We start from the raw sequence: 14,404 nt of genomic DNA on the forward strand, positions 1-14,404 counted from the left end.
GCAATATCACAAACGTCATTTACTAAACTTATCAGTGGAAAATGCACCCATAGTTTCTTCATATTCTGTAACCTAAACGACTACAATAGTTTTTTTTCCAAAACAAAACTTATTCAATCGAATTTACTATTCAGTTTCTGTTTCTTTATTATCTGAACTGAGTAGGGTCCAATATCAAAGATTTTATTGTTTTCCACAGATGCAGTATGAGCAAGAAAGATATTTTAGATCTAGGTGACCAAATCTCAACTCAGCTCATCACAAACAGGGGTCTTGTTGGTTGTCACCCAGCAAGATGTACCTCTGCAAAGATCATTTGCATAGAACTATTCTGTAGCTTACCGCAATGCCCATTGAAAGCTTGTGGCTTGACTACCTGGTTGCAGTGACTGCATACAACTAGGTAAAATTCATCATGAGCTGGACAGTGGCCAAACAAGTGCATATCTGTAACAGAAAGAATTTGTGTCATTGTGCTGCAGAGTTGTACATTCCAATATTACTGAGCATGCACAGTGGAAGACACAATAAAATGGACTTCTGATCCAGTGTTTTTCAGACTCTTGGTGTTTTTAATAGGCACATTGATAATGATAGTAATAAATTAACCATTTTGATAGGTAATAGTGGATAGGGTGGTAAATGGGCAGGTTGTGTGGGTGCTGAATGTGCAGAGGTTACGTAATCAACAATGGCCTCACAATGGCCAAAGATGAAACTATTTAAGCAGGCAATTTATTTTTATAGTGTTGTGACCTCACAATGTGCTATCTTTATTTTCTTGTATTTTGTGAAGTTAAAGTTCTTACCATGGCGACAATCTTGCTATTTGGAATTTTCACTTTCGATCACTACCACTAATCTATCTCCATTAACATTGCAGCCATAGGGGAGAATTTCAACTAATTCCCCTCAAATAAAAATAGGTTGGGTTGGCTTGAGGGTTACTATGGATAAAGAGCTAAAGTCTGAACCCCATCCTTTTTAAAGCATGTGAATAGAATGCAGGTGGCAAACCCATTCCAAGAAGATAGGCTGATATTTTAAACATCTTAAGAATGGGTACCTTATTTCTATCTATCATTTGAAACTTGCTGGGCCTCATTACTGCCGAGCCTAGCTATCCCCATCTGCATTGGGCTACACTCATACAAGTTCCAATCTCCCCCAACCTTTGCTACCCTGAGACATTCAATGGCCTGTAACTCTGGCCTCCCAAAGAGGTCCCTGATCTTAACTCCACCTCACCAATAATTAGATCCCCACTCCGGCCATCCCAGAGGCCTCTGATTGTACTCCACACTCACCCACCCTCTATCAAAACAGCCTGGTCCTCAAACTTATTTGGTTCTACAAAACCTCCAATCTGCCCCAATCCCTCCCAGACAGGTCTCTGAACCAACTGATGTCCTCCCATTGAGGCATCCAGTCACTTATCCAACCTTTCCAATATCTCCAATATCCCACCAACCACCAGGTAACATCTTTTAACGTCTTCACTTCTCAAAAATCTCTGACCCCCATTCCCATGAACATGGGGGATAGGTTTTTCCAAACCACATCCCAATCATCGTCATGCCCAACTAAAGCATTTGATCACTGTCTGCACTGAAAACTTTGATGACCATCTCTTCTATGACCACCCACCTCAACTCAAAGCCTCTGACCACCTTCCAGCCCAAAGAGTTCAGACGCTTGTGCAGCTTCTTCCATTCCAAGGTCTCTGATCTCCCATGTCTTCTCTACTTCAAGTACCCCAAGATTAAGCCCCTGTTCTGAAGAAGGGCTTATGCCCGAAACGTAGATTCTCCTGTTCCTTTGATGCTGCCTGACCTGCTGCGCTTTTCCAGTAACACATTTTTAAGCTCTGATCTCCAGCATCTGCAGTCCTCACTTTCTCCTAGCTTAGAATAGAAACTGAGCCGAAACAATCAGACTAGTTCCCAGGTGGGGAAGCTGTCAGTCAAGTTGCAGACAATATTGTGGAGTTAAAACCTCAATTTGCAGCCACTCCTTACCACATTCTTGGCAGGTCAAAAAATTTAAAATTCTACCTGTAACATCTTGCTCTTTTAACTATTTGATCAGAAATGTCAAAGATATCAAATAAGTAAAAGATAATTATCTATTCAAAGTTTGGGAGAAGATTTGTAGCTCGGGTGCTCGTTGTTGTGGTTCTGTTCGCCGAGCTGGGAATTTGTGTTGTAGACGTTTCGTCCCCTGTCTAGGTGACATCCTCAGTGCTTGGGAGCTTCCTGTGAAGTGTTTCTGTGTTGTTTCCTCCAGCATTTATAGTGATTTGTATCTGCCGCTTCCGGTTGTCAGTTCCAGCTGTCCACTGCAGTGGCCGGTATATCCATGAACACCAACTAGCCACGAAACGACACGACCAGCTGTCCTTCGAAGCCACACACTCAGATGACAAGCAACATGAATTCAACTGGGATAACACTACTATTATAGGACAAGCCAAACAGAGAACAGCCAGGGAATTCCTAGAGGCATGGCATTCATCCACAGATTCAATCAATAAGCACATCGATCTGGACCCAATATACCGGCCATTGCAGCGGACAGCTGGAACTGACAACCGGAAGCGGTAGGTACAAATCACTATAAATGCCAGAGGAAACATCACAGAAACGCTTCACAGGAGGCTCCCAAGCACCGAGAATGTCACCTAGACAGGGGACAAAACATCTGCAACACAAATTCCTAGCTCGGCGAACAGAACCACAATAATTATCTATACCAGAAAATCTGATTATTTGAAAGGTTTCTCAGCAGTCAGCCAAAATAAAAAAAATTTGTCAATGCTTGGTATCATGTAATTAAAACACTTACCGGTACCATATATGAAAGTTGTAAATGACAATTTTCCGAAACCTTTTTTAAACAAATAGACATTGCAATAATAAATTGGGTTGGCACACTGTCCTGTTCTTTGAATCAAGCTGAAACTGTCCAACGAAAACTTTGATGACTGTAAATTAAATTATTTTGAAAAGTCTAAATGCAATCCTTTGGATGCAGGCCAAAGCACAAAGCTGCCTACAATTTTGTGCCAATTTCCCTCCAAAGTCATAAAAGGTTGCTAGTGGTAAGAAACACAGTTCAATGCAATTTGGCAGAGATGAAACACCCTTCTGCACCAAGGCTAAATTCAGCCTGGAAATAAACTTTTATTGCCACATTTTGTCATCAGTAAGAATGCTTCAGCCACTTCAATCAGTGCCCACATCCATCCCTACCTGAGCTTACACTGTGAAACATTGATTGGGTTTCTCTCAGCTCCTAAAAAGCTGCGACAACTCACCCATCATGAATTTCAACCTGTTCCCAAATACCAGCATGTACATCCCATCCACATAAAACCCACTCAACCATGATCTGGTTCTCTGTCCGCCAATGCACTAATTACAATGCCCTTGGCCTCATTTGTAAACCCTCCATTGCTTGACCCACCCAGACCAAATAATCTCTTCTAAATCAGGTTGAAGACACTTTTCCTCAGCCTTCTGTGCTTCCCTCTGTCCCATCAAGAACTGTAGCCTATTCAGCTACAGCAATTAAACAGTTTGGAATATCTCATTTGACAACAGTTCTGATTTATTTTATATCTTTAATGTAGGAAAATATTGCACTGAAGGCATAATCATATAGACTGATGATAAACAAAAGAAAGAGGGAGAAAGGAAGGTGGATAAAAACTTAGCCAACACTATAAAGATCTTAAAAGGAGGATCGGAGTTCGACGAGGTAAAGGAGTTCAGTTAAGCAAATGCTTCAGCGTTGGATTCAACAAACGAGGGAAAGAATGATATACAAGAGGTTACAGCAGGAGGAACATGGTTTTGAGCAAGGACACGGTTAAAAACTCTCAGTTCATCTTTCAAATCTATTCAAAGTTCATCTCTCTAAACGAGCAATAGTTTTCCTTTGCAAACCATCTCTCTCTCTCATTTAGTTTATATCTTTTGACTGTGTTTGGGAGCATTCTTTACATGAAAGGTGCACAATAAATGTAAGATGCTGTTATATCTGTTAGTGCTTCACACCAACACAGACTTCCTGAATTTGGTTTACTAGGAGACCCATTAGTCCTACCAGTGTGGTGGCGGAACTAGAATGCTGATCCATTAATCATGGGCCACCCGGGCATCTGTCTTAACCTCAACCCTTATCAACTTATACACTCAAAAGTTACATCCAGGTCCTGTAAGTTTATCTATGCAGGAAACATCTACTTAGACTTACTAACTCAGCCTTTCCTGAAACAGGAACATTTTAACAATGATAGTGCAAAGTTGGGCACTAGAACATAGAACATAGAACATAGAAGAATACAGCGCAGTACAGGCCCTTGGGCCCTCGATGTTGCGCCGATCCAAGCCCACCTAAACTACACTAACCCACTATCCTCCATATACCTATCCAATGCCCTCTTAAATGCCCATAAAGAGGGAGAGTCCACCACTGTTACTGGCAGGGCATTCCATGAACTAACGACTCGCTGAGTGAAGAACCTACCCCTAACATCAGTCCTATATCTACCCCCCCTTAATTTAAAGCTATGCCCCCTTGTAATACCCAACTCCATACGCGGGAAAAGGTCCATACTGTCTACCCTATCTAACCCCCTAATCATCTTGTACACCTCAATCAAGTCACCCCTAAACCTTCTTTTCTCTAGTGAAAACAGCCCCAAGTGCCTCAGTCTTTCCTCATACGATTTTCCTTCCATACCAGGCAACATCCTGGTAAACCTCCTCTGCACCCGTTCCAATGCCTCCACATCCTTCCTATAGTATGGCGACCAAAACTGCACACAATATTCCAGATGCGGCCGTACCAGAGTCTTATACAACTGCATCATGACCTCAGGACTCCGGAACTCAATTCCTCTACCAATAAAAGCCAGTACGCCATATGCCTTCCTCACCGCACTATTTACCTGGGTGGCAACTTTCAGAGATCTGTGTACATGGACACCAAGATCCCTCTGCTCATCCACACTACCAAGTATCCGACCATTAGCCCAGTACCCCATCTTTTTGTTATTCTTCCCAAAGTGAATCACCTCGCACTTAGCTACATTGAATTCCATCTGCCACCTTTCTGCCCAGCTCTGCAGCTTCTCTATATCCTGCTGTAACCTGCCACATGCTTCCTCACTGTCAACAACTCCTCCGACTTTGGTATCATCCGCAAACTTGCTCACCCAACCTTCTAACCCCTCTTCCAGGTCATTTATAAAAATGACAAACAGCAATGGTCCCAAAACAGATCCTTGCGGAACACCGCTAGTGACGGCACTCCATGAAGAAACTTTGCCATCAACTACTACCCTCTGTCTTCTTCCATCCAGCCAATTCCTAATCCAAACCTCCAACTCACCCTCAATGCCATATCCCCATATTTTCTGCAGTAGCCTACCATGGGGAACCTTATCAAACGCCTTACTAAAATCCATATATACCACATCTACCGCTTTCCCCTCATCAACCTCCTTCGTCACCTTTTCAAAGAATTCAATAAGGTTTGTGAGGCACGACTTGCCCTTCACAAAACCATGCTGACTATCCTTGATCACATTATTCCTATCCAGATGTGCATAAATCCTATCCCTTACAATTCTCTCTAAGACTTTGCCCACAACAGAAGTGAGACTCACCGGCCTATAGTTACTAGGGCTATCCCTACTCCCCTTTTTGAACAAGGGAACCACATTTGCTATCCTCCAGTCTTCTGGGACTACTCCTGTAGACAAAGAGGACATAAAAATCAAGGCCAATGGCTCTGCAATCTCCTCCCTTGCTTCCCAGAGAATCCTAGGATAAATGCCATCAGGCCCAGGGGACTTATCTATTTTCACCTTTTCCAGGATTTCCAACACCTCTTCTCTACATACCTCAAAGCCATCCATTCTACTTATTTGTGACTCAGTATTCTCATCGACAACAATGCCCTGTTCCTGAGTAAATACTGAAGAAAAGTATTCATTCAGTGTCTCCCCAATCTCTTCCGCCTCCACACGCAACTTCCCACTACTATCCTTGACTGGACCTATTCCTACCCTAGTCATTCTTTTATTCCTAACATACCTATAGAAAGCCTTAGGGTTTTCCCTAATCCTATCGACTAAGGACCTTTCATGTCCCCTCCTTGCTGCTTTTAGCTCTCTCTTCAGGTCCTTCCTTGCTACCCTATAACTCTCAATCGCCCCAATTGAACCTTCACGTCTCATCTTGAGATAGGCCGCCCTCTTCCATTTAACAAGGGATTCCAATTCCTTATTAAACCACGGCTCCCTCGCACGACCCTTTCCTTCCTGCCTGACAGGTACATAATTATCAAGGACACTCAATAGTTGCCCCTTGAACAAGTTCCACATATCCTTTACACTCTTGCCTTGGAGTCTACTTTTCCAAGCCACACATCCTAAGTCCTGCCTCACCGCATCATAATTTCCCTTACCCCAGCTATAACTCTTGCCCTGTAGTACACACTTATCCCTCTCCATCACGAGTGTAAAAATCACAGAATTATGGTCACTATCCCCAAAGTGCTCACCTACCTGTAATTCTAACACCTGGCCTGGTTCGTTACCCAGAACCAAATCCAGTATGGCCTCACCTCTTGTTGGCCTGTCTACATATTGTGTCAGGAAACTCTCCTGCACACATTGAACAAACACTGACCCATCTAACGAACTTGAGCTATAGCTTTCCCAATCAATATCAGGAAAGTTAAAGTCCCCCATAACAACCACCCTATTACTGTCACTCATCTCCTGAATCACCTTCCCAATCCTTTCTTCAATGATTCTAGGACTATTAGGAGGCCTGTAAAAGACTCCTAACAGGGTGACCTCACCTTTCCTATTCCTAACCTCAGCCCAAACTACCTCAGATGGCAAGTCCTCATCCATCGTCCTTTCCACCGCTGTAATACTGCAAGGCATGATTACAGAGAATCAGCAAACAACCTTTAGCATAATCCACAATCATAACACTAGTGTTATGAGTGAAGTGTGCAGAACCCTGGATAATCCAAGACTGAAACATAATGCCAATCCTATTTAACTTGGTACTGACCTTGACAGAACGCTCAAGGCACAGAAGGTGCCTAATCGTACAGGTGACCCAAAGAACCATTGCTCTTGCCATCACATCCTGCATCCAGTTTGACATCAATCTGCCTTCACCAAACCCATTGTGGTGTAACTCAACTCCAACAATTACCACTGGCAATCTTCAATCAACTCAGCTTCCCTGACTCTCAGTCTTGAGCAGCATGCTCATCACCTGACATCAGGAGGGTAACTGCAACAAGTGAGCTACTGGAGGAGGTCTACTCCAAGTCAAGCCCACTTTCACTTCCCTCATGCATCCTGCATGGTTAACTCACCACACTGAGTAACAGCAAAGAATCTATGGTATAAAGTATAGGAGGAGAAAACCCCAAATCACTTTCTCAATGAAGACCTTACTGCTTGCCCACTTGGCTTTAAACTCCAATGACAAAAGCAGGAATGGTTAGGCAAATGACCTGTGCCTTATTATTAGGTAATCTTACCAAACAGTTGTGCCATGAAACAAAGGTTTCCTTCCACTAATACTTCACCCCTCTTTCAATAAACCTCAATATGTTCTTGCTTTCCAAATTATTTGTTCTATTTGTTTGACAAATTTGAAGATGACTACGAATTTGAGTTTTATTTTATAATGTTATTTTGGATACTTGGCATTTTTCTTTAAGCTGAATTCTTGCTTTGCACTTCAGGCCATTCAGTATGGCTTTGCTGCATCAATCAGGTGCTTCTCGTCAATAACTTTCATTATTCACACACAACATAAACGACCACTTCTTGGCAATCATTTGGACGAAGAAAATCAGTGGCTCACAAAACAATTTAAAAATTAATAAGGAATCAAAAGATGTATTTAATGCTCCCAGTGTTTAAACATTCATGATGGATACAAACTCACGTTCATCACATTACCAACATTCTTGTTTTAAAATGTTCTTCTGTCCTAATTCTAAATCAAAATCAGTTTCCAATTTTTCTGATTAATATTGTCCTTTAAGTTTCTAATGTAGAGTTATTTATGTGGCTGTATAACCAGATCAGGTTGCAAATGGAAACAACAAGAAAAGAAAAATCATAAGTGATATAAATTGGTCTCTTGAAAACCAAATTAGCAAAATATTTTTCTACAAATTCCAGTAATTCAATATTGTTGAATTGATTCATCCTCTCGCACCCAAAAAACTCTATTTTATTCAGAAAAATCATAATTACAGCTCCAAAGGAGATCACTGAGCCTATCATGTCCAAGCTAGCTTCTCAAAAAAAATCTACCCAAACAGCCCTACCCTGTTTTTTCCCCCAAAAACCTGGTAATTCTCTCTTTTCAAATAAATAAATAAATAAATTCCCTTCAGAATTTGCTATTTAATCTACTTCCACTACTCGTTCATTTCAGAAAATAACTGTTTGCCACACAAAACAAATTCTCAACTCCCTCTGGCTCTTTTTCCAATTGGCTCAAACCTTTACCCTCTGGTGGTGACCAAGTCACCCTCACATGGAGACAGTTTCTTATATTTACTCTTACAAAATCTATTGTGATTTAAAATCCTTTATTAAATTTTCCATACACCTTTTCTGATTCAAAGGTAACAACGAAAAGTCACCAACCTGAGACATTATCTCTGCTTCTTGCTTTGCAGATCATGCCCAATTGGATTTGTTTCTGGCAGTTTGTCTTTTTTTCTCAATCATAGTTTCTCCAGTCTTTTCACACAAATGAAGACCTTAAACATTTGTATCAATCTTTTTGCGAACCCCTCCAATGCACTAAAATCTTTCCTAAATAATTTAACTCAAAACTCAACACAATTCTTCAGTTGAAGCCTAGCTAGTAAGATATAAAATCTTACCATTAACTTCCTTGTTTTGGTACTCAGAGGTCTCACAACTGTTCATACTTCTTGACTCAAAGAGTTCCTTTCAGATTTGCTCTCCTAAGCAGGATTAGGAGTTGCAGCTGGAGTTTTTGTTACTTTCAAAGACTAAAGAGTGAATAATAAATACATAACAGATTTGCCTGACAACTACAGGAATCCTTATATCAGTTAGTTATATTCAATACGAGAGAGTTGTGTCAAAGTCTTCGAACAACACTGAAGAAGGAGTGATAATAAGTTTATTAATTCCATATAAGACTGCAATAATATAGTAAATAATTTTGTGGACTATAGGAAGCTAAAAGATGACACAGATGAGGCAGCAAATGAAACCCAATGCTGAAGTAGGAGAAAGTAGAGATTTATCAGATGCTGAAGTGGGAAAATATATGTATGAATACTTTGACAATTTTTTTTTGTCAGAGTAATAGGGAAATTTGATGGATATGTTTAAAATTTATAAAATAAATCAAAAAAGGTAGAAACTACATAGGATAAGAACTAAAAAACATATGTCCAAAATCCCTTTCATTCATCTTCTCCATCCTGGTAGGTGGATGATATTATGACAATGGAGCTATTGATTAATCATAGTGTTAAATTTCTACTAATGAGCCTGTTACAGACCTATAAATGGCATGAAGAAACCCCTCGAGGTGAAGGACCAAAGCCATGTTTTTACTCCCAAGATTGCTGTGGTTACCAAAAGATATTTCACAAATTATTCAGATACTTTTAGGACAGACTGTCCAGAACTAGGGGTAGATAAAATTAAATACAAGTCCTTTAGGATAGAGAGTGAAGAAGCTTCCTTTTCAGACAAAACTAGGAAGTGCGATTATACTATTAGAGTTAGCAGAAGCTGTCAATATTTAAGAATAAGCTGCACAAGTGATTGAAGAAAAAGCAGAATAAAGGCATATGGAAACATGACAAGACAGGACTTGGACTTCAAGCTGTCAGCTACTAGGGGATTTGCACATTGGACTACCCTTCATATTGTTTACACCTGTATTTAGAGTACTGGTATTGCGAATTTCCAGGACAACAGTGACGTAGTGGTAATGATCTAGGAACATGATGTCAAGAGTCCAATCGAATACTCCCCATTTTCCTGGATCAATGCAGGAACAACACTCAAGAAACTTGACACCATCCTAACTTGATTGTTAAAATAGGGCAAAATAGCCTATTTGATTGCCACCACATTCATAAGCATCCACTCACTTCACCACCGATCTTTAACAGCAGCAGTGTGGACTACTGACAAAATGCACTGCAGAAATTCACCAAAGAATCTTAGCACCTTCCAAACCCACAGCCACTTCTAAGGCCATGGACAGCAGATATGGGAGTATCAACACTTCCAAGTTCCCTCTTAACCACTCACCATCCTAACTTTGGAAACATATCACTTGGAAAATATCAGTGACCCACTGTCACTGGGTCAAAATCCTGGATCTCCCTCCCTAAGGGTCCACTGATGATAAGTGGACTGCAGCGGTTCAAGAAAGCAGCTCACCACTACCTTCTCAATGGTAACTAGGGACAGGTAATAAAAACTTTCACAGACCACGAGTGCAAGTGGTGGAATTAAAGTTCAATTAACAAATAATTCTGGAACTAAACTCATCACAGTAACGGTGACAAAGAAACTCTCAGTGATTGCCATTAAACACCCATCTGGTTCACAAAGGGCCTTTAGGGAAGGAAATCTGCCATCGTTACCTGGCCTGGACTGGCTTATATGTGGCAGCAGACAATGTGGTTAACGCTACCACCCTCTAAATTGGCTTCTGAGGCCACTCAGGTCAAGGACAATGAGGAGAGCAACAAATGCTGGCTTTATCAGCAACCCCACATTCCATGAAAGACTAAACTTACAAAAAACTGGTGTGCTGATATTGTGCGCAGTTTTGGGCCCCATATCTCAGGAAGGATGTACTGACCTTGGAGAGTGTTCAGAGGTTCACAAAAACCGTCTCAGAAATGAAAAGCTTAACATATGACGAATGTTTGAGAGCTTAGAAGGATGAGGGTGGGGATCTAATTATAACATACAGAATAGTAAATGGCCTGGGCAGAGTAGATGTTGGGAAGATATTTCCATTGGAGGGAGAGACTAGGGCCCAAGGGCACAGTGTCAGAATAAAGGGAAGACTGTTTTGAATGGAGAGAAGGAGAAACTTCTTCAGTCAGAGAGTGGTGAATCTATGGATTTCATTGCCACAGAATGTGGAGAAGGCCAGGTCATTTAGGATATTTAAGACTGAGATAGACAGGTTCTTGAGTATCAAAGGGATCAAGGATTACAGGGAGAAAGCGGAAGAATAGGGTTGAGAAACGTATCAGCCATGATTGAATAGTGGAGCAGACTCAATGGGCTGAATGGCCTTACTTCTGCTCCCATGTCTTAGAGCCTTAGGATATCTGGAGATCTGAAGCTTTGCAGCTCTGCTCTTCTGAGCTGCCCTTCCACTTTTTGAACTTGCTGACTACTACTTCCCTTTGCACAAAAGGTTCCACTTGAATGGAAGGCAGCTCCACACTGATGGACCCTCCCCTTGGTCAGGCCTCACCTGGATATTGATACATACCTCTGACTAGGCCTGCAATCAGTGTGCATCACGTTCTTAATTTGCAAGCTAAGAATGAAATCCATTCAGAGGCGTGTAAACGTAACACATAGCTCTTTAATAAGCTGATTCGACTTCTTATCATTTCAGCATTGCCACCTCACTGTCTCTCCATTGGATGGCAAAATGCAACCAGAATTACAACATCAAGCATCCAAAATCCCTGCACAAGTCAAAGACCCAGTCCCCAGTCTAAACAAGTACCAGCAGAAAATCTCAGTAACAATCCACTTCAGCCAACATCTTCAATATAATTTCAAACACAATAAGAATTAATACTAAAAGTAGCTTTAATCAAATAATCCTGATACGTATTCAGATATTCAGTGTCTCTAGAATAGTCTCATTAGTTAGGAACAAAATAAATGTCTCCCTATTTGGAACAGCAATAACTGACAGTTTCTTATGCTTTCTGGAAAATTACTGTAGTTTTATAGAAAATGAACAACTGGTAATTTATCACATACAATCTACAATAATTTGAAGAAAAAATCAGTGCGAAATAGAATTCCAGAAAAAAGCTGCAACATGATAAAAAGTTATCTTGCTCTGGCAAACTCAGGGAATTGAAAGAGGGGAGATTTCTGCAGTAACTCACCACTTGCTACAACTTGTCTGTTCAGAAGAAGCTTATAAAATCATAGAATCCCTACAATGTGGAAGCAGGCCATTTGGTCCACTGAAACCACACTAACCCTCTGAAGAGCATCCCACCCAGACCCACTCCTCTACGCTATCCTTGCATTTCCCATGGCTAACCCACCTAAAGTGCATATCCTTGGATACTGAGAATTAAGCATGGACAATCCACCTAACCTGCACATCTTTGGACTGTGGGAGGAAACCAGAGCACGTGCAAGAAACCTATGGAGACGCAGGGAGAACGTGCAAACTCTGGAAGGCTGGAATCGAACTTGGATCGCTGGCACTGTGAAGCAGCAATGCTAACCACTGAGCCACAGTGGTGTCCCACCATTATATCTATTTGCAATGTAACTTTTTACAACACGCGCTTCCGGTAATAACATTCACCCTGCACAAAGATAAACGAAAAATGATATCAAGTATAATGTGCTACAATGCAATGATGCCTCTGGGTTCCACTTTAGCTCTACATTCCGACTCCAAACAAACCACATCTGCTAAGGTCAGTTCTTCCAGGAACAGGGACAAACAAGATTGATAAGCTCCTCAGACCGTTGTTCTCTTGATTACAGGATGACATTTACGCCAGGTTGTGCTTTTCTGCCATGCGACTGAACAGGCCAATTCCAACTTCCAGGCAATGGAATCCAGAGTGCAGATATGTTTCCTTTCTTTTTGCCTTTTCTGTCACCCCTTTGCTCGTCATAAAGCGTTTGGATTTAAACTGTGATGATCTTGATGGACAAACTGTTAACAATTGAACAATATGTGAAAGCTTCTTTTAGTCACTAATGTCAATGCTGGTGTTTCCAAGTATTTCTGTAGCATTCTCTTTGACCACTCTGGAATTTTAGCCATTTAAGAGTTGATTAAACTGGATCTGACAGATAAGAAACTTGATGGCAATCCAGTGTCTCGTGGTTGTAGTTGATTTTGCAGGAGTTTTGACAGAATAGAACTAGCTTCAAGGAGGACACCAGCATTTGCTCGACATTCCTTTCACTGAATCCAGAGAATGCAGCCCAGGCATTGCTGATGGAATTTCTCTCATGCTTTCATGTGCCACCGCTGAACTGGAATGTCGCAATGACAAATGCACTCTACACTGGAACTTTTGTTGACTTGTAGAGGTATTGTTGTCAAACACTTACTGCCATAGGTGCATAAAAGGTCGAGATGACACAACTGATCAGGTGTCAGATTTCATCATCAAGTGTGGTCTTTTGAGAAAGATGACTCTACCTTAGACACCACACTAACTGCATTCTGCAAATTTCATCATGTATAATTCATATTATTTTGCCTTTTGTCATTCTTTTGAGCACTTATTAACTTATTTAGAATATGTATGTTAAATTTAGAATGTGAGGAATGTCAAAATGTTTCAAAATATATATGTTATGAAAGATTTCAGTATACAATTGCACAGCTCATATCCAGGGAGTCTTCTCTGAGAACAACCTCTGAATTATACTGTCAATCGTTGCACATTTGATACTTGAAAGAAATTTGCCAAAACTAAACATCAGGTGATAGATTTTCCACTTTGGGCACAAGAGGAAAATTGCAAATAAACGGGGCACTGTTTTTTTTTTCAAATTAAGCTTTTGTTCAATTTCCACTCAGATTCACTTGAAAATGACTAGGACATCAGTCAACTCGACTAATGCAACTGAGCACTTAAAAAGCAAAGAAAAAGTAAACAATTTTTTTTTGGAGTGGCAACTTAGTGTAGTTTTCTTCATAGCTGGGTGGATCACAAAATGTCACATTTCTAAATACATTTCATCGTTCACTTCTAAGTAACCTGATATTAAGAAAATGATTTAACGAATCCACTTATAAGTTTCATGGACATACTCCAGCTGGTTTCTTAGAAAATTGATTTTTCCTACGATTTGAATACTTCTAAAATGTGCCCGTTTGCCTCAAGAAATTGCTGAACTTGAAGGACTTTTGTTAAATGTTCACAATCAGCTGCAATCTGTCTGCAATAATGACCTTTCTCTAAGTTATAATCATCATTTTTTATGTTTGTTAAAAGCTGCAAAATAAAAGCTAAACTAAATGAATTAACTGTTAGATAATATGCATTCTCAGACGTGCAACAACTGCTGCACAGTTGAAACCTCTGAAGTTTGCCTTTCACT

The 14,404-nt window shown here is 40.6% G+C and overlaps 1 protein-coding gene across 7 annotated transcripts in view; it reads right to left on the bottom strand.

Moving 5' to 3' along the window:
• Nucleotides 1-14,404, bottom strand: part of LOC122559522 (ataxin-7-like protein 1) — a 247,895-nt gene that overhangs the window by 190,385 nt on the left and 43,106 nt on the right. For 3 of the 7 annotated variants that reach the window (XM_043709112.2, XM_043709111.2, XM_043709110.2), the window contains exon 3: nucleotides 343-447. The exons of the other annotated variants lie outside the window; for them this stretch is intronic. In XM_043709112.2, the coding sequence (XP_043565047.1) occupies nucleotides 343-447 (105 nt within the window). The remainder of the gene's footprint in view (nucleotides 1-342; nucleotides 448-14,404) is intronic. 7 annotated transcript variants of the gene reach the window in all.

Source organism: Chiloscyllium plagiosum, unplaced genomic scaffold, assembly GCF_037043375.1.
Source record: "Chiloscyllium plagiosum isolate Xiang-an unplaced genomic scaffold, Cpla_swu_hap1 HiC_scaffold_19, whole genome shotgun sequence".
In the NCBI taxonomy this organism is placed as follows: domain Eukaryota; kingdom Metazoa; phylum Chordata; class Chondrichthyes; order Orectolobiformes; family Hemiscylliidae; genus Chiloscyllium; species Chiloscyllium plagiosum.